This window comes from Alternaria viburni (genome assembly GCF_023758015.1).
Source record: "Alternaria viburni strain BMP 2772 chromosome Unknown scaffold_23, whole genome shotgun sequence".
Lineage (NCBI taxonomy): Eukaryota > Fungi > Ascomycota > Dothideomycetes > Pleosporales > Pleosporaceae > Alternaria > Alternaria viburni.
In genome coordinates, this window is record NW_026055792.1 from 371,145 (window position 1) to 388,567 (window position 17,423).

General features: G+C 54.0%; 6 protein-coding genes across 6 annotated transcripts; 3 read left to right on the plus strand and 3 right to left on the minus strand.

Annotated features, from left to right (window-relative positions):
• Positions 1–3,137: 3,137 nt before the first annotated feature.
• Positions 3,138–4,787, minus strand: J4E79_009128 (uncharacterized protein; the record flags this gene model as incomplete). Its single annotated transcript, XM_049357979.1, has 2 exons — positions 3,138–4,634; positions 4,737–4,787. 2 exons carry the CDS (start codon positions 4,785–4,787, stop codon positions 3,138–3,140), a joined length of 1,548 nt encoding a protein of 515 aa, XP_049207578.1.
• A 2,752-nt stretch (positions 4,788–7,539) lies between these two features.
• On the plus strand, positions 7,540–9,252 carry J4E79_009129 (uncharacterized protein; the record flags this gene model as incomplete). Its single annotated transcript, XM_049357980.1, has 2 exons — positions 7,540–8,391; positions 8,440–9,252. 2 exons carry the CDS (start codon positions 7,540–7,542, stop codon positions 9,250–9,252), a joined length of 1,665 nt encoding a protein of 554 aa, XP_049207579.1.
• A 1,004-nt stretch (positions 9,253–10,256) lies between these two features.
• J4E79_009130 (uncharacterized protein) lies at positions 10,257–12,163 on the minus strand (the record flags this gene model as incomplete). Its single annotated transcript, XM_049357981.1, has 2 exons — positions 10,257–10,351; positions 10,414–12,163. The coding sequence occupies 2 exons, from the start codon at positions 12,161–12,163 to the stop codon at positions 10,257–10,259; spliced, it is 1,845 nt and encodes a 614-aa protein (XP_049207580.1).
• A 653-nt stretch (positions 12,164–12,816) lies between these two features.
• Positions 12,817–14,487, minus strand: J4E79_009131 (uncharacterized protein; the record flags this gene model as incomplete). Its single annotated transcript, XM_049357982.1, has 1 exon — positions 12,817–14,487. One exon carries the CDS (start codon positions 14,485–14,487, stop codon positions 12,817–12,819), a length of 1,671 nt encoding a protein of 556 aa, XP_049207581.1.
• Positions 14,488–14,797: 310 nt separating this feature from the next.
• J4E79_009132 (uncharacterized protein) lies at positions 14,798–15,590 on the plus strand (the record flags this gene model as incomplete). Its single annotated transcript, XM_049357983.1, has 2 exons — positions 14,798–15,293; positions 15,346–15,590. 2 exons carry the CDS (start codon positions 14,798–14,800, stop codon positions 15,588–15,590), a joined length of 741 nt encoding a protein of 246 aa, XP_049207582.1.
• Positions 15,591–16,448: 858 nt separating this feature from the next.
• J4E79_009133 (uncharacterized protein) lies at positions 16,449–17,059 on the plus strand (the record flags this gene model as incomplete). The annotated part of the gene is made up of 2 exons (XM_049357984.1): positions 16,449–16,849; positions 16,903–17,059. The coding sequence occupies 2 exons, from the start codon at positions 16,449–16,451 to the stop codon at positions 17,057–17,059; spliced, it is 558 nt and encodes a 185-aa protein (XP_049207583.1).
• Positions 17,060–17,423: the final 364 nt, after the last annotated feature.

A 17,423-nucleotide genomic window follows, 5' to 3' on the forward strand; every position in this document is an offset into this window, starting at 1 on the left:
GGCGGGCCTATGTATCGAAGTACCGGTGTGGGCTAGGACTGGCGGTGTGGATTGCTCTTTTCGGTAAAGGTGATCGCAGGATGTCCCCAGCGATTGTACTCAACTTCAACGGTTGCGGGTATTGGGGCAGGAAGACGGGCAGCAGAGGCGATGCGCGTCTGATAGCGAGCGATGGGCAGGTAGCGGCTCAGTGAGGGTCTGGGTGGTGGCAGGTGAAGGTGGGAGAGGGGGCTTAAAGCATGGTGGTAGGCTTCGGGCGGGGTGTGCAGGAAGCGCAAGCCTGCTTGAGCGCGACGACCGGGGTCACGCCTCCGTGGGATGCATCTGGGCACGAAACCGAGCAAGGCCCTGCGATAGGACGCCCCAATAGCGTCGGGTATTGATGCATCATTCCAGCACTCTTCCCAGCAGCGACTGGCTGGGGTTGTCCTGTCACGCCCGCCATGGGCCCATTCACCCTCCGCACCGATTACCCAGTGTTTGCCCTGGGGCCGGCGCTGCACGTCGCTGGACGAGCCGTCTGCGTAAGTGATGCTTTGCCGTTTGTCGCGCGCCCGCTGTCACGCATCTGCCTCTGGCTTTGGCTTCACGGGGACAGGGCCTTCTGTCACTGCCGCCGTCTACCAGACATGGCGCTTGGTACGACAGCTGCCACAGCTTCGGCTCAGCTCCCGTGCCGCCCTGCCTGTGCTCTGCGCTGCTGCACCGCTGCTCTGCCTGTATCGATACGCAGCATGACTGGCTAGCCTGCGCGGGCCGGCCCATGTACTGCCATATTCCACCGGACAACCCCATCGCGATTCGCCTATACCCTCCTCGGCCGCCCGCCGTGAAAACTCTGCTCGAAAGAGTCAAGATGCGATGCGCGCTTGTCGAAAAAATACCCTCCCGCAACTGTGGGAATTGCTGTTTCGTCCTGGTAGCGGCGCATCGCGGGCTTACAGCGTAATCGCCATCATGACTACTGTCTGCTGAGCACGACGCGGCCCGCCTAAGCCCCGGCCGCCCTCACGCAACGACACCCCGTCCCTCACCACACTGACCACAGCCACTCGCAGACGGCAGTTGGCCGTCAGCCGACTCTGATCTCATTTCCCTTCCTGCGCAGGGTGAGCCCTCTTGGCCGCCTCGGTGCTCTTCATCATGGTGTCATCTGTCCAAGTTCCGGCGCCCTCTGGCGTCCGCGAGTCATCTCACCGCTCCCTGCCCGCACCACCCTTCCCTGTCTATTTTGGCTTTTCGACTACCGTTCCTGTACTTCCGTGTCCGCTCTCGTTATTATCGTGGGCAGTTGCTTCGTGCAAGGTACCAAGCGGCCGCCGCTCCGTCTGGCTGGACTCTTCTGCGTGCCCATCGAGAGGCAAACACCGCAGCCACAGCCTGCCGTCCTGTGCCACCCTCGAGATCCGACTGTCTCTTTTACCGAGGGTCTGGAAACTCTCCAGATTTTCCCCGCCGATCATTGGTCACTTTTCGCAAATCCTTATCATGCTTGCTTGTTGCCGCTTGTTATTCTTCCGCCGAGCATCATCGGACGGTTTGTCTCAAGTCTCGCATGATGCCCGTAGTAGGAAAAGTTGGACGCTGCGAAATCTTCATCTCCACCCCAATTACAATCTGCACGCCGTAATAGAGCCTTGCTATGGCGGTTTGTGCGCCCTGCCCGTGCCGTGCAACGCGTACTGCGGCTACTAAGACATCCATCCCCAAGCCAAACTCTCCAGATCGCGTTACACCAAATCAACGCGCCGTCTGTCGGAAATGGCAACGCGTCATTCTTCTTGTTGACAAGCTAGGTCAACTCGCCGACGCGTAAACGCTGCTCGCGCTGCATCTGGATCGGCCGTGGCTGTTGATCCTCTCTATCATGGCGCGTACTGTGGCTCGCGTTACTCGGGGCCAGGGACTGCATACTAAACCGAATGTAATGCTCCACTTATTGTATTCGGATGCTTCCGACCTGTCTACCCTGAGACGAGGGCTTCCAGTTGACCGGAACCCGCTACAGACGCTGATGCAAGAGGATCAAACAGACAGCATCAGAAACACGTTGAAGCCCAATCTCTGGGGCGCATAACATGAATGGCCCCAATTCACGTCGACTAATCGTGTCTGTCAAAAAGGTGAGGCTGTAGCGGTGAAAGACCCACTCTCCGCATCCGCGCATGGGCCATCATCACTAGAACCTCGCCGTCATAGTTATTCCTGTCGTAGGGAATGTCCACGATCGTTGACATCTTGGCACCATGCACCGAGTTTTGGTCTGAAACAATGAGTCACCCGTCTTCTTTCTCCGCACCCGGCTTTGGCGTGGGGCCTGCATATCACCAAAAGCTTAGAGTACCGGCCGATGACGGCAAGGGCGTGGAAGACGGTGGAAAAGCTAGAAGTCGAGGCCTCCGTATCTTTACTCCATCGTAGTGGACCTGAAACACTTCGCGGGCCCGGTTACGCTTCCCGTCGGTCGTCCTTTGTCAAGCTAGACTGCCGGCCGATATCCAAGAACAGTCTATCGCACGTCTTGTTCCGATGTCGATCAATTTGCGGTGAAGAAGAAAGATTCTTGAATGTTCTGATCATTGCGGTGAAGAGACAGACCTGCTTGCTGAAACGGACGTGGTGTGTTTTGGAAATATGGGTAGAGTCTTCCATAGAGAAGGTGACGCGATGCTACAGGCGGAAGGATAACCACATGCCTCTTCCTGTGCGATGAATGCCGAGCGGTCTTCCGTTATCTCGCGATGATGAGCACATCACGACCGCGCGAGCCGGATTGTGTGGTTGGCATGTTGATCCAATGGAGCGCGGAAACGGGCAAGCAGCGGTGAGTTTCGGAATCGAAGAAAAGCAGCGAGCAAACATGTGAAGGAGGTTGGGTTGAAGAATGACGTTGCACACTCGTAGTTGCGCAACGTACTGTGAATTCGTAACTCCACGCGCTCGGGAGTACTGGGTATCTCGGTTCAAAGCTATGGACATTCTGTGTTCAACATCCCCGTTTCAGTGTAGAGAGGGAAAGCACTAACCTCTGTGTCTCCTTTCAAACGCATGGCCTCCGCTCCCCTTGCTTTTGTCGCGTGTTCGTGGCTGTTGCCGTCTGACGTGATGAGTCATAGCGTTGTGTAGCAGCTCTGTTCTCATATTCCTTCGTTGTCGTCCCTGGCCCACAGCTTGACAGTGCGATCTTTGCCTCCACTGACGATCCAAGACGCGTCACTCGTTACGTCGGTACTGAAAACAGGACCTGAGTGACCTTGAAGTGTCTTGCAGTGTGCCCAGTCATCTGCCGAGAAGATCTGAACGTTTTTGTCAAAGCCTGACGAGATGACAAACGTAGAGGCTTTCTTTGGTATGACTTCGCCTTCACTGTTCTCCTGTAACGATACTCCGCTGGCTGGTCCATCTGTACCCTTAAACCATCGGAGGTCTGTGACACCTCCTGTGTTGGCTGCAATTGAGTTTGTCTCTCTCATCGCTCGAACGTCCCAGCACTTCATGAAACCGTCACCTGAACCGGACAGAAGGCGATGGCCGTCCGTTGACCAGTCGAGACCGTAGATGGGCTTGATGTGGCTCTCCAACATGTAGATGACACGACCTGTACGCACATCCCACACGCGGCCGATACTGTCAAGGCCAGCACTTGCAACCAATGACCCATCACCGCTGAAGCTCACAGTGTAGACTTCTTTTGAATGACCCTCTTGCATGAGAAGTTCCTGACCGGTGTTGACGTCCCAGAGTCGCCATGTCGTGTCGTCCGAAGCGGAAGCCAGGTATTGTCCCGATGGATGAAATGCTACTCTGCAGACGCGGTCGGTATGGCCTTCGAGGGTGCGCAGCGGCTTGTCGTCATCTAGCGACCAAAGCTGAATCTTGCCCCCTGCTCCGCCAGATGCAAAGTTTACGCTAGAGGTTGAGACGTTGCTACCTTGTAATGTCGCGCCTGGTATCCAGTCTATGCCAGTAGCACGCTCCGTGTGTCCACCACGATACGCCTTCTTCTGTTCCAAGCTGGGAATCTCCAACAGCGCAACCTTTCCACCCCAGGTACCGTATGCGACATACTTGCCGTTGGGCGAGACGCGCACAATGCTCACTGGACGATCTGCGGTTTGCGATCCATACAGCTCGAACCCCTTGAGACGGTCCTTGATCTTGTTCCGGAACTCGACGTGGGTTTTGAGGGGAATGGTAGCTTCGCGACGCTGGAACGCGACGCGCTCCTTTGCGCGGGGTAAAGAGTATTTGGCCATGTTCCGTCGCGCATCCAGTAGCGACTGCGTGCCTTGGGTATAGAACTCTTCCTGCTCATCACCTGGAGCTTCCTCCACATCTTGCATGTCCACGTCTGCCGCATCCTCGCCTAGTGCTTCTGCTGCCTCTGCAAGTAAAGCTCGGAGTCGGTCGCGTCGCTCAGAGGGCCCCTCGCCGAATAGGGTGATGGGCTCGCCTCGCGATCGCAGCTTTGCTTTGACATCGCGGTCGGCGGTCGGTACGATTAACTGCGCTGCTCGTCGTTTGCGGTCGAAGTCCTCCATAAGGGAATGGGCCGACGCGTTTCCCCCACCGGGCATGGCATGGTTACGGTCGAGCGGGACACTGGAAAGGTCGATGCCCTCCATCGCATCAGCCTGTGGGCTATGGTCAGCTTTTATGCGAATAGAAGTTGCGACCGAGCTACGAAGCCCGCGATGCTTCTGCGCCAGTCTATCGCTGCAACTCGGGGTACGTACCGCGCCATTCTCCTCCTCAACATAGGCTTGTCGCGCCGGGTGCATGCTCATCGTGACTACGGGTCCCGCGGCGGGGAAGGATGTTGGTGCTCGGGGGGAGTATCTCGAAAAGAAGTTCCGAGCCAGACCACGGGTTTAGGCGATAGGGCTGAGCTAGCGCCGGTTATGTCATACTCCGCGTTTGAGACGAAGCTTGAAGCACCTGCAGTGTTTGGTCTAGACGAATATGCTCTGCAGGTAGAGACCAGATCTCAGTTAAACAATGCCTTTCTGTTATCCCTAGTTTGCTATTGGGGTATTTCTTGCTATATCTACCCAACAAGCATGCTCCAGATAATTGTAAGTACTCCACGAACTAGCCGATCGGCAATGACGACGGCCAATGTGATTTCTTAGCCCAGAAGTCCCTTTTCCTTCAACATAATTTGTCGCAGAGGTACGGCACCGCCAACAGGCGCTGATTCTGCTGCCAATTCCCACGTACTGACTCCCCTCTCAAGGCTCTGGCTGTGGCCATGTCATTTGCGATTACCAGCGCTGCGGGCCTTGCGCGACTTCCACCTGTGTCGCGACGCGCCTCATCTAGTGGCCTCTTCCTGTTTGCTCTCGCCGCATCTCCATTGGCAGCGCCTGCCTCGTCTAGTCGAACAAGCGGCCTTCATTCGCAGCGCATGCCTTCCAGTTTCGCACAACCAACCTGCCCGCTGAACAGAGATACCTCTCCGGCCACTGTCGGCTTACGCTCCTTTCATTCGACTTCACACAACTGGCGGAGTACGCCGCAATATACATACCACGTTGCGGCATCCTACTCAGCCAAGCAGGATCGCTTCAATGCGGAGCAGAATCTGTTTACACGACCGCTGCATGACCCCAGCAGTAGCAAGGTTGAGGACCTGCGCGAATGCAAGGAGTCCATAGACAAGCGGAAACGAGCGAAAAGTGGCCAGGATGCTTTCTTTTTCAGCCAGGTGGGAAACACAAACACCACAACATTTGGTGTTGCAGATGGAGTAGGAGGATGGGTCGAGTCTGGATTGGACCCCGCCGACTTCTCTCATGGATTGTGCGAGTACATGGCTTGCGCCGCGCGCTCATGGCCGCACGGATTCAACACGACAGCATTACACCCGAAAGACCTACTCCAGGTCGCGTACGACGAGGTCACGGATGATGACACCATTGAGGGTGGTGGTAGCACCGCATGCCTGGCTGTTGCCGAACCGGATGGCAACGTCGAGGTAGCCAACCTGGGAGATTCAGGATTCATGCATCTAGGACTCAATGCCGTACGACATTTCACGCAGCCTCAGACGCACGCCTTCAATACCCCGTATCAGCTTTCCAAAACTCCCCAGCGCATGCTCGTGCAAATGGCCGTATTCGGAGGCCCATCCACACTCTCGGATATGCCAAAGGAGTCGAGTATAACGCACCACAAAGTACGCCATGGCGATGTTCTCCTCTTTGCAACCGATGGTGTGTGGGACAACCTGAGCCCACAGGATGCGCTCGGTATTGTCAGTCGTCACATGGTCGACCTGGGTGCTTGGGTCGAGAAAGATGGCACCATTGAGGTTGGACAGGATCTAGCAAAGCTGGTACAGGCCGACTCAGCTCGTAAAGCTGATAGCTCCTCCCTCCAAGCCAAGGTGGCTGTTGCGGTCGCGAAGGAGGCAAAGGTGACGGGGCTTAACACTCGTCGGGATGGCCCCTTCGCCAAAGAAGTGCAACGATACTACCCTGGGGAGAATTGGCACGGTGGCAAACCGGACGACATTGCTGCCGTGGTAGCTGTCGTGCTTGAGGATGCACCGCAGCGCGCAAAGCTATGATTATATGCATTAGATCTCTGTTGTTTGGCTGCATGGGTAGGCGACGGCGTTTTGGAGAGGACTCAGGCGCGGAATCGGAGGCGTATCTGCGCATGCCACTATGGGTTGGTAATTGTCTTAGCGTATGAAGTCCAGTGGTGGTTACGAATGTTTGAAGACTAGATAGCGACATCAAAAGATCGTTCATTTCATTAGGCCCTTACGATCCATCTCTTGTGTAGATACAGAGAGTAGATCTGAAGCTGGGTGTGTTTAGACCACGGCGTACATTTGTTGTTCTGTGTTAAAGTAAACCTCAAGTTTGTAAATTTCGTGCGGCATGGCCCTCAAGTTGAGGCAGTCTGCCCAATTTCACATGATGCATGCATGCACTGTACACGAGCTGGGCTATGGCATCTATGGTATACTCCTACTCGCTATGTTGATCATCTATCGACTACCTAGGTACTGATGCTACCATGTCTTCGTCTGATGATAGTAGGGTCATATGTCAGAGCATTGATTGCTGCAATGTCTAGATGTCAAGACAGATAGAATGCACAGGCAGGCCTAGTCTTGCATAGCGAAGCAGCTTTGACGTCAAACGTGTGGGGCATTTTGCAGCATGGTGCCTCGGCTGTTTGTTTATCGCAGTTACCTCAGCAACGCGGCCACGCGAGTCTCAGGATTCGCGCGCTACCTAAGTATCCATGAACGCCAACTTCACCCCATCTTTACCACGAAATCGCCCGCCCACCTTCCGGATGAATGCGCAACTAACCCTTAGCTAACAATCGCTATCCACGTAACCCGACGAGCCCATAGAAAGCAACGCGCTTGCCGAATCTCGACGCGACAATCGAATGGCTACACTTTCTCCCACGCCCTCATATGGGCGCATGCGTGCGCATTCCTCGATACGACCCAGGAGAGACTCTCCGCTATCCGTACTGGGGCAGTCACAGGGCTTCTCAGCGGACGCGCCTATGATGCAGAACATCAACATTGGCGACAGCTCCGATGACGAGATACCACAACCAATGAAGCTCAGCGCTTTGACGACGGCACTTCTTGCGCAAGGCAGTGACGTCGATTCGCCTGAAAAGAGGAAACCCAAGCTGAAGATATCGCGCAATGCTTCTGGCTCCAACACGCCAGTGCAGGATACCGTCACACCTGCACCAAGTTTGCGAATAAAGCGAGTGCCACTGCGAGGTGCGCCCATGAGACGGTTTCGAAGGACGCCCCAGAGCGAGGAGGAACATCATCCCTCTCAAGACCAGGAGAACATGCCCATCTCCGCGGTCAAGTCGCAGCCTGAGAACGTCCCCGATTCCGTCCTGAAGGTCACCGGTTCTGTCATGAAGGTTGCAGAGGATCGCCATATGCAACCGCAGCCAGAGCACCAGTCACCGATACAACGATCTTCGCAGCAACAAGAAAAGCAGATGCCGCTCCAGGCGCTAAGTGCGAACACTCCACGACGACCGGCACCTCCGCCGCCGCCGAAGATGTCAGTGTTGGAGACGGCGACTACAGCTGCGGGAGCAGCCACAACAAAGACGAGAGAAAGAAAGAAGAGGAGCACACTATCAGTCAACGGAAAGCATTACTCGCAAATGGACAGGATAGGAAGAGGAGGCAGTTCGGCCGTGTACCGCGTCATGGCAGAGAATTTCAAGCTTTTGGCGCTGAAGAGAGTCAAGCTTGAGGATGCAGACGAGGCCACTGTACGGGGCTTCAAGGGCGAGATCGACCTCCTACAGAAGCTGAAGAACGTTGACCGCGTTGTGCGACTATACGATTGGGAGGTCGATGAGCAACGTCAAGTGCTGAGTGTGGTACGTGTATCTTGAAACAAGGCAAAGTTCTATGCTAACATGCACCAGCTCATGGAACTCGGAGAATCTGACCTCGCCCGTATAATACGAATGAAGCTCGATCCCGCCGACGGAGACGGCAAACTAGACCTAAGCTTCACACGCTACTACTGGAAAGAAATGCTCGAATGTGTCGGCGCAGTACACGACCACGACATTGTCCACTCTGACCTGAAACCCGCAAACTTCCTGCTCACCTCTGGCCGCTTAAAGCTCATCGACTTCGGCATTGCCAACGCCATCGAAGTCGACCACACCGTAAACGTGCACCGCGACTCGCACATCGGTACCCCAAACTACATGTCACCAGAGTCGCTGGAAGACTCAGCCGGCGGCGCCCGAGGCCTACTCTCCAACGGCAACGGCTCCAAGGACATGGCCCTCGGCAAACCCTCCGACGTCTGGAGTCTAGGCTGCATCCTCTACCAAATGGTCTACGGCCGCCCTCCCTTCGCACACATCACCAACCAAATGGCGCGCGTCCTCGCCATTGTAAACCGCGACTACAAGATCGAAATCCCCGACCTCGGTGTCGGCGACGTTCGCGTCCCTCCCGGCCTCAAAGCTACACTCCGTCGCTGCTTGCAACGCGATGCCTCGCGCCGACCAAACGTTGCACAGCTTCTCGACGAGCGAGACCCTTTCCTCTACCCCGACGGCGGAGAAGACCTGAGAATACCACAGGAACTGCTCGGTCAAATCATCCAACGGGTCGCAGATCGGTTTAGAGATCCAAATAAGAGCCCGCCTACCGACGATGAGATTCGTCAGTATCCAGCGAGTTTCTACGAGAAGATTAGACAGTTGCTGGAAAGCGATTGATCTTTGTTTTTATTCTCTTTGTCGTTGTACTCTTGTCTATTCTTGGTGCTCCGTTTGCGGGCATCGGCATGTACATACACGCCTTGTTTTCTTTGTCTCTTTTCCCATCATCATCATGACGACTTGGCGCCGGGGTTTTCTTTGCTTATCTCCATCTTGGGTTGTTTGTTCTTGCTGCCAACAGCTACTGCATTCTTGGTACCCACTTCTATTCGCGCGGTATCGCCGCTTTTTTGAGCGTTGAAGCGTCGCCTTCCTGGTCAGGGTGTTCTATTTGTTTGGAAAAGGCGCATTGTCTCTTTTCGTTGGATGAACTCATGAATGGCGGTCTCACTCTAGTCGCATACGGTTTCCTTGGTTCGTTGTATATACCCGTGTTGGAGAGTTGGGGAAATCGATTCTTTCAATCGTTTATTGGATGCCTTCATGCTGCCTATGTGATCGCGATGATTGATGTGTAGCAACAGATAACAGTAGACCTCAATGGCTTCTACATACACTCTTGACGCTCTGGCCTATGATCCCTCAGCCGAACTAAACTGTGTAAAAGTACATGGTTATGCATCAAAGAGGCAGGCACTTTGGGAGTTGCTGGGTGCACGCAATGTACCTAGAATACCCTTCGAGAAAGAAGCTCGAAGCGTAGTCCCGTGAATTGTACCTCTAGAAATCCATTCTCCCACTGGGAACTGTTTTGCCGATCACGGGTCTCACCACTTCGCACCACAATACCTTCTCAAACAGGTATCTATCTGATGCGAATTACTTCCACACACCGGCTGCTTCTTCCTGATTCATATGAAAAAGAAGGAGTGGTGCCCAAACGTCCTTCTGCTAGAACCCTAGGCCAGCCACCATAATTGTCATCAGGAGTAGTAACCCCATCCATCGCCTCTCCATTCATGACATCACATATATAGGCTGGGGAAACAACGAGGAAGTGTGAAGCAGTACGACGAAGAACCATGGGTGTTGGACAGCCAAATAGAATCCATATCTCGTCATCAATCTCCACCAGAGCTTTCCCTTCCGTGACGGCAAGAGTGGTGGCAGTAGATGTTGAAGCCAAACATCCGGATGACAAAGTCTTGTGTGCTAGCTGGACGAAATGCCCGAAGCGCTCAGTCTGGTTATGTGTTTTCTGAATAGCAGCGGATATACTTTCGAGGTCGAGCCAGCGAAGACATGAGGGGCGGAGATTGCGGAACTTGCGCAAAGCTCTGAGTGCAACTTTCACATCTCTCTGGGATTGATCGTAGACGTCCGTTATGTAAGGAAGTAGGTCGACAATACGAAGTCCAGGAGTGACGAATGAGTAACCAAGCAGGATACCTGTGTAAAGAACGACTTCGTTGCGGCTGAAATAGTCAGGACCTATGCGGAGCTCAGAAATGGCTGGGCCAGTGATCGTGGATCCGAGCTTCTTGATATCGTCAAAATGACAGCCAGTGGACTCATTGGCTGAAATGAATAGATGTGACAAGACCGCGAGTGGAGAGAAGGCGTTGTTGGTAGATGAGAGTGTTCGATTGACTTTAGCATACTGAAATCCCCTAGCGCGCAGAATATCGTCTTCGTCTTCGAGACCCGAGAAGGGCAGACCGTACATAGGCAAGTTGCCTGCAGCGTGAAAAGGGCCCGAGAAATAGTCTGCGTTTCCTGGCAAACCCCAATCTGGAACCCACGAAGGCAAGCCCTCGACAGCAGGATCTGAGTTGTTATGAATTCTTGCCAGGGTCAGAAACTGGAGACTGTTGCATTTGAATGGCAGTAGTCGAGTGATGCGTGTGTAGCGTTCAGTGAGGCTCTGGTCGTAGCTCGTTTCGGTACCATCGTCATTATAGTCGATGACTAGGTTCAGAGTGGCAATCACCCGATCTCTTGCCTCCGTTGCGTTCAAGGCCTGTGATAGCCGCAACATGCCCAACAAATAGATTGGACTTGTGCTCAGCGATGAACCCCATTTTATGGGATCAAGCTGCCAGTCGGCCTTTGGCGTGAGGAGGGAAAAGTCTGGTTGGAGAGTATGAGGATCGACTGGCACCTTGTTCTTCATCATCTCCCGCCAATAAGCTAGGTTCCGTGCTGGAGCCTTGGTGGTTGATACTAGTGGCCTGAACAGATTCCACGCATTGTCTACGCCGAAAGGCCCCCCGTCACGAGCCGACTTTCGGAACATCTGATGTTGGAGTGCCATTAAGCAGTTCCCGGGGATAGCTACTCCCTGGCAGTGGAATACCAGTTTTGGGGCAAAGGCAAGTTCCTGTTGTATCCAGAGTCTGTCCCAATACTCGTTTTGAAGAAGTGGGAGAAGAGGCTCCCAGAATTCAGGATCGTCGCCCAGCTGATCCTGAGTGCCTTGTAGGTGAAGAGTGAGGAGCCTTTTAATGACAGGACTCTTGGGATCAAGCTCCACATCAATCCAGACCCTCACAGTTTTGGATCGAGAGTAGATCTCTTTCATGAGGTGAACCTGATTACCGCGTTCTTGATCATCGTTTTGGTTAATGCACACGGCATCTGCCCAAAGATAGCGCACCTTGTGTGGTAGACGCACATGCCTCAGACCATTCTCGAGTGACGGAGTCACAGGGAAGGGTTTATCCTTAAGGAGTATTCTACCCGTGAATTTCGGGTCTCCCCACCTGTACGAGAGTGCATCGTATACTGGGTTGCTTTCAAGTGCCGCAGTGCACAATCGGCATCGTAACGGATCGCTGAATTCACCCGGGAGAAGCTCGAGGATTCGAATATTGCCTCTCGTCTCCATGCGGTATTTCTCAACCGAAGCAGTGACGCATAAAGCATCGTCAGGCAAATCCGGCGGAGGGAAGGTTCCGTCATTCTTGACCAACCATCGAATACCTTTTCTCAAAGGTAGGTAATTGTATTTCCCAGGATACTTGTTCATTTTGAGCGGCTTCTGTTCACACTGTCTCTCGAGTTGTTTCCTGGCTGCAATATCGCTCCGTGGAACAAACACTACCAGGGTATATAAAATCAGTCGTCACCATCGAGGGGAAAGCGATGTAGTACATACCTAGGTACCTCGCATACCAGCTAGCGCGGCAACTCCAGCGGCATAGCTAAGGCGCATGGGTAGACTGTAGACGACGACTGCTATGAGCCCAACAAGCAGAACAGACACATTCGACAAGACTCCGAATGCTACGCCGCAGTTGACCCCACGGTGATGTTCAATGCTGACATTAATAGATCATAACTGGGCACTGATGCGCATCGAGCGGGGCTGAAACTGAGGGCACCAGTAGCACGCAAGCTGGCTCCAGATGTACTGCAGCTATGTTGCATGCGTGCAGCTTCCTGAATTCCTGGATGGGCATCAGAGAATATCACCCCTAGGACCTCTCTGGACGAATGATAATTGAAATTGGGAATATCCGCTATGGAGCCATAAATCCTGCATCCCAGCCCAAAGATAACGCCATATGAATGCTCCATATCCCGTGAGAACGCCAAAGCGATGCTACATATAATAAATACCGCTACCCAATGTTCATGACCAACCCTTCATAGAAAGCGCAGAATCTAGGAGAAGTATAATCACTCATCAGCCTCCTCATTCAGCTGCTTACGCTTGATTGCAAGATCCGCCTTCTGCTTGTCGATTTGAGTTTGTGCGCGCTTCTTGAAGAGGAAGTTGGTGTGTCTGTCGCGTGCTTCTGTACTTTGGACAATAGCTCTCTCCAACTCTGCGATTTCACCGCGGAGTTGCTCTTGACGCTGTTCCTCTGCTGCGGCGGCTTCGTCCACCTCATCGACGTCCTCATCGGAATCTTCGTCGTCGTCGTCATCATCGTCGTCTGCAGATGTCGCGGCTGCGGGTGTTGATGCTGCTGTCTCGGTTTCGACAACCACGTTCCCGTTCTGGCTGAGAGCGTGCATGGCGACATCGTGAGCGGTTGTTGGCGTGTCGGCTTGTTCGACTTGCACGTTGTCGTTATTGGCGAGCAAGGCCTTCAGTTGGTCGTTGTCGCCTTGGAACTCGACCTCGTCATCCATGAGTCCTTCGGCAAGCATCTGCTCCAGTTGATCGGCATCCATTTCCTCCACTTGGGTAGCGTCTGCCATCTCCTCGTCGTCGACCTCCTCTTCTGAACTTGACTCCTCTGAGCTCTCAGCTTCACTGTCTACCATTTCATATTTGGTTGATTCAGCAAGCTCGTCGGCTTCCAGTAGTTTGTGTAACGCTGTTTCGGCGCGTTCAACGTCGATGTAGGATTTGCGAGGGCGGAAGCGTCGCTTACGGGCCCACTTCATAGGTGGCGTCAGACCGTGGGGAAACCGGTGGGTGTCTGGGGAGATATAGGATGGAAGTGGATACTTCTTCGCTTCCTCCTCGTTCTTGACTTCATCCAGGACTAACAGCATCTGGCAGACATCTGCGGTCTTAACCCAGTCCTTCTTGTTCCAACTCTTCAGTGACTCTATAACTGCGGGTAAATCGACCATAGTCGCAGCATAGTGGCGGCCTTGTACTGTGAGCATAGCCCGACGGCCCTCGCGGTCAAAGAATCGGAAGTGTACGCCGGGCCCTCCCTGTGACACACTCTTGCCGATAGTCTTCTCTTCGATAGATTTGCGCAGTAGATCGCAGTCTGGACCCGGCTTCATGCGCAACACAAACTGAGATTCAATAGCCGGGTCAGGTTCCGCCTCTTCTGCCTCGCTGTCATATCCGACACCATATGGTCTGACTGGTGGCTTTCCTGCGCCTTTGACCTTTAGGATGGCTGGTCTCGCCGAGGTCATGCTTCCCTTCGGTTTGATGGAGAGCTTGATAGACTGAGTGCGGTTGTGTGACTTGATAGGCTGGGGCGGAGGTTGTTGGACTGCGGCGTAATCGTCGTCGTCGTCGCCGCTGTCGTTAGCCATGGCGAGGCTCTTCGCGGTGGGTTTCGGCTTGCGCTTCGCGGCAGGTGAGTCGACATCGTCGCCGTCTTCGCGTGCCCTCTTCTTGGGTCCAGGCTTTCCGGGGGGAATAACGTTGCCGCTTTCATCGAGTTTAGGCTTCTTGGTGTACTTGCGCTTGACTTTGGCACCTTCGCCGTTCTGACCATCGGCAAGCTCACCAGCCGCGGGTCCTGAGGGCTTGAACTTGATCTTGAGGCCTCCTGGCTTCGCGGAAACGGGTGCAGGCGCGTCGGACGGGGGAGGTGCGACGGGCGGCGCATCGCCAGAAGGCGCACCCAGGTTCTTGAGTTTGAGCTTCATCTTGGGCGGCGGTACGGGGAGTTTCGTTATTCAGGACGGATATTTCGGACTACGCGCTCGGGTACGCGACATTTGCGAGGGCGCGCGGTGGTGTTAAAAGCTGGGGTAGGTGAGTCGGAAGCGTTGGCATTCCATGGGCGGCGGCCTTGGCGTTCACCGCAGTGAAGGGCCAAAGCTTTCCAGTCGCGTACCTTCACTTTCCTTACACTCGCTGCGCCGGACAGTCCCACCATGCGCCTGCTGTTCCCGCCCTAACAGCACCACACCACAGCGGACCTCTGCATCTTCCATCGCCCACGCCGCCGCCAGCATGTCCCAGAACGACCTCTTCCTCAACCTGCTGCGGCCCGCCGTCCTCCACATTCTACGCGCCACGGGCTTCCAACACGGCAAACCCTCGGCCGTCGACACCATCGTAGACCTCACGGCACGCTACCTATCACTGCTGGCAGAGCGCACAGCCTACAATGCCTTTTCCAACCACAACGACCTCACCCCAGACATTAGCGATGTGCGCATGGCAATGCAGGACTGCGCCCTTCTCGTGCCGACTATGACAGCCGGGGAAGAACTGTGGAAAGAGATCCTGCGCAAACCCCTCGATGAGTACAACGAGGAGACGGGCGCCCGCGAGAACGAGGCAGCCCGCCGCGACGCAGAGGACACGGCAGATGTGACCGAATTCATTGAATGGGTCAAAGGCGACCAGAACAAGGAGATCAGGCGCATAGCGGGCATCTACAAGCCAGTTGCAACAAATCCGACGGAACAGCTTGATCAGGAGGAAATGGAGGATTACCTGAACAGTATGTCCGGTTGCCTTTCAACACACCTGTATGCTTACTAACTGCTCCCTAGCTCTCATGAAGAAGCACAGCAAGACCGGCGTCGAATCACGTTTCCAAGGCACCGTTCTGGGTGTCCCAGCCGAACCCAAGACCATCAAGATCGAAGGAGGAGGTGCCGAATCGATAGAAGAGTGGTGTCGCAGAACCCGTGAAAGAGCCGCCAAAGCAGCCGAATCGAAACGAGAGAGCCGCGAAACTACAAACACCGTCGAAACAAGGGAGCCCTCGGCAGACGTGGAAATGGAAACGGAGTGATATCTGGCTGTTCATCTTACAAGCATAGCGAAGGCGTTTGGTCACAAATCATCTTTAAGGCGTTCAGGGATATCTAGGTTATGGGCTGGTCGGCTGGCTTTGTAGCCCACAGGGTTACTCCATGGGTGTGTTGGGAGTTCGAGCTCGCGTGCTCATCATTCCACGGCCTGTAGTAGTTACAGTGCGTATACCTCTATCATACATTAGGCGATACGAGGTTGTGGGGATGTTATGATATTTATTCCTACAATCAGCAGCATAACACTAGTTGAGTAAGGTCGTCCGAGGCGTGTTTCATCAGCAAGCACGCTCTCCGTTCAAGAGAAGTACTGAACCCGTCAGCTACTATATCAGCAAGTAACAAACAATACTACATATACTATGTGTGTATGTATAACCCAGAAGTCTACATGAATGCACCGATCTTCACCTCAGTACCTAGATTTTATTGTAGGCGGCAGCGCAGACGAAGACGTGCGTGTATCTATCTATTTTCTCGTTGCACGGCCGCATGCAAGTTTTGGGACCGATCTCGCACCTAGTCTTCCCGCCATCGTGCCGCGCCGATACCAATGACTACGAGACAAGACTAAAACGCGGCTCAGACGTTTGTTTTCCACGTCCTCACATGACAACGGCGCGCATTGGTGGGGCGGGAATGAATGACGGGCCCACCCCGCAGACGTCATAGCAATGGCAGATGGCCAAAACAATATCCTCGACAGCTCCAGCCTGATTTCCCATATACAAACCCAATCCACATAATCTTCAACCTTACTTACTCTGTACATCCAAATCCTCATTCGTCAATTGACATTCTACCTACCCAAACCACAACCACATCTACCAACACCAACAATGTCCGGTCTCGATCCCCAGGGCCCCTCGCAGCCCTCCCTAAACCAAGCCTACACCACTCCCGGCAACCCAGCGCAAAAAGACCCAAAAGAGCAAGTCCAAACAGAATTCAACGCCACCGACAACGCCGCCACCGTCGACCAACGTATCCCCATCAAGCAAGCTACCGACGCCGAGGGCCTACGAAATGCAAAGTTCGAGGAAGGCATGGGAGTCCACGGCGCACCAGCGGGCGAAGAGAGGAAAGGTCTGACCCATGAAGACGTAGGAAGGCACAAGGAGCTGGATGGGCAACAAATGGCTGCACCGGGCGAGGGACGTGTAGCTGATGCGGTGGCTCAGGGAGGAAAGGGCCTGGGTGGTGGTGGAGAGCAGCCTGATCTGGCGAGCGATCTGGACAGGTGAGTGTTGGATACTATATGAGTGGACGGGATGTGTGCTAACGATTGAACAGGAAGAAGGCTGAACAAGCCGAGGCGAGAGAGGCTATTAAGCAGTCAAAGGGCGAGGCAACACAGGCTGGCGGTGCATTGGGCCAGACTGGTGGACCTGCCAATCCCGTTGACAACTCGACACAGGGTGGTGGTAACTACCCCAACTCTAGCTACTAGGTTTTCACGGTCTAGATGCGGAGTAGAAGACGATGTCTTAGTTTGTGTGGGTTTCGAGAGTGAGCTGGCTATGGCTAGTACACCTGTATGCTTGAGACAGCAGGAGCAGTGCACACGATTTGCCATCATATCAATGTTCACCATCAGTCATACGACCCGTTGGTTTTGGAAGTGAACAAAAGTACACGAAGGCTTGTTGTTTGTGACCTGCCATATAGACGCCTTGCTGACGAGCATCTGGGTGATGATAGACATGACAACTGACAAAGGTGAGTAAACGCGTTGTCAGGAATGTATCCGGAGTAGACACACGAGCATAGGAGCACACATCCAGTTACTGTTTGTTGATATTGAAGACAAGGAC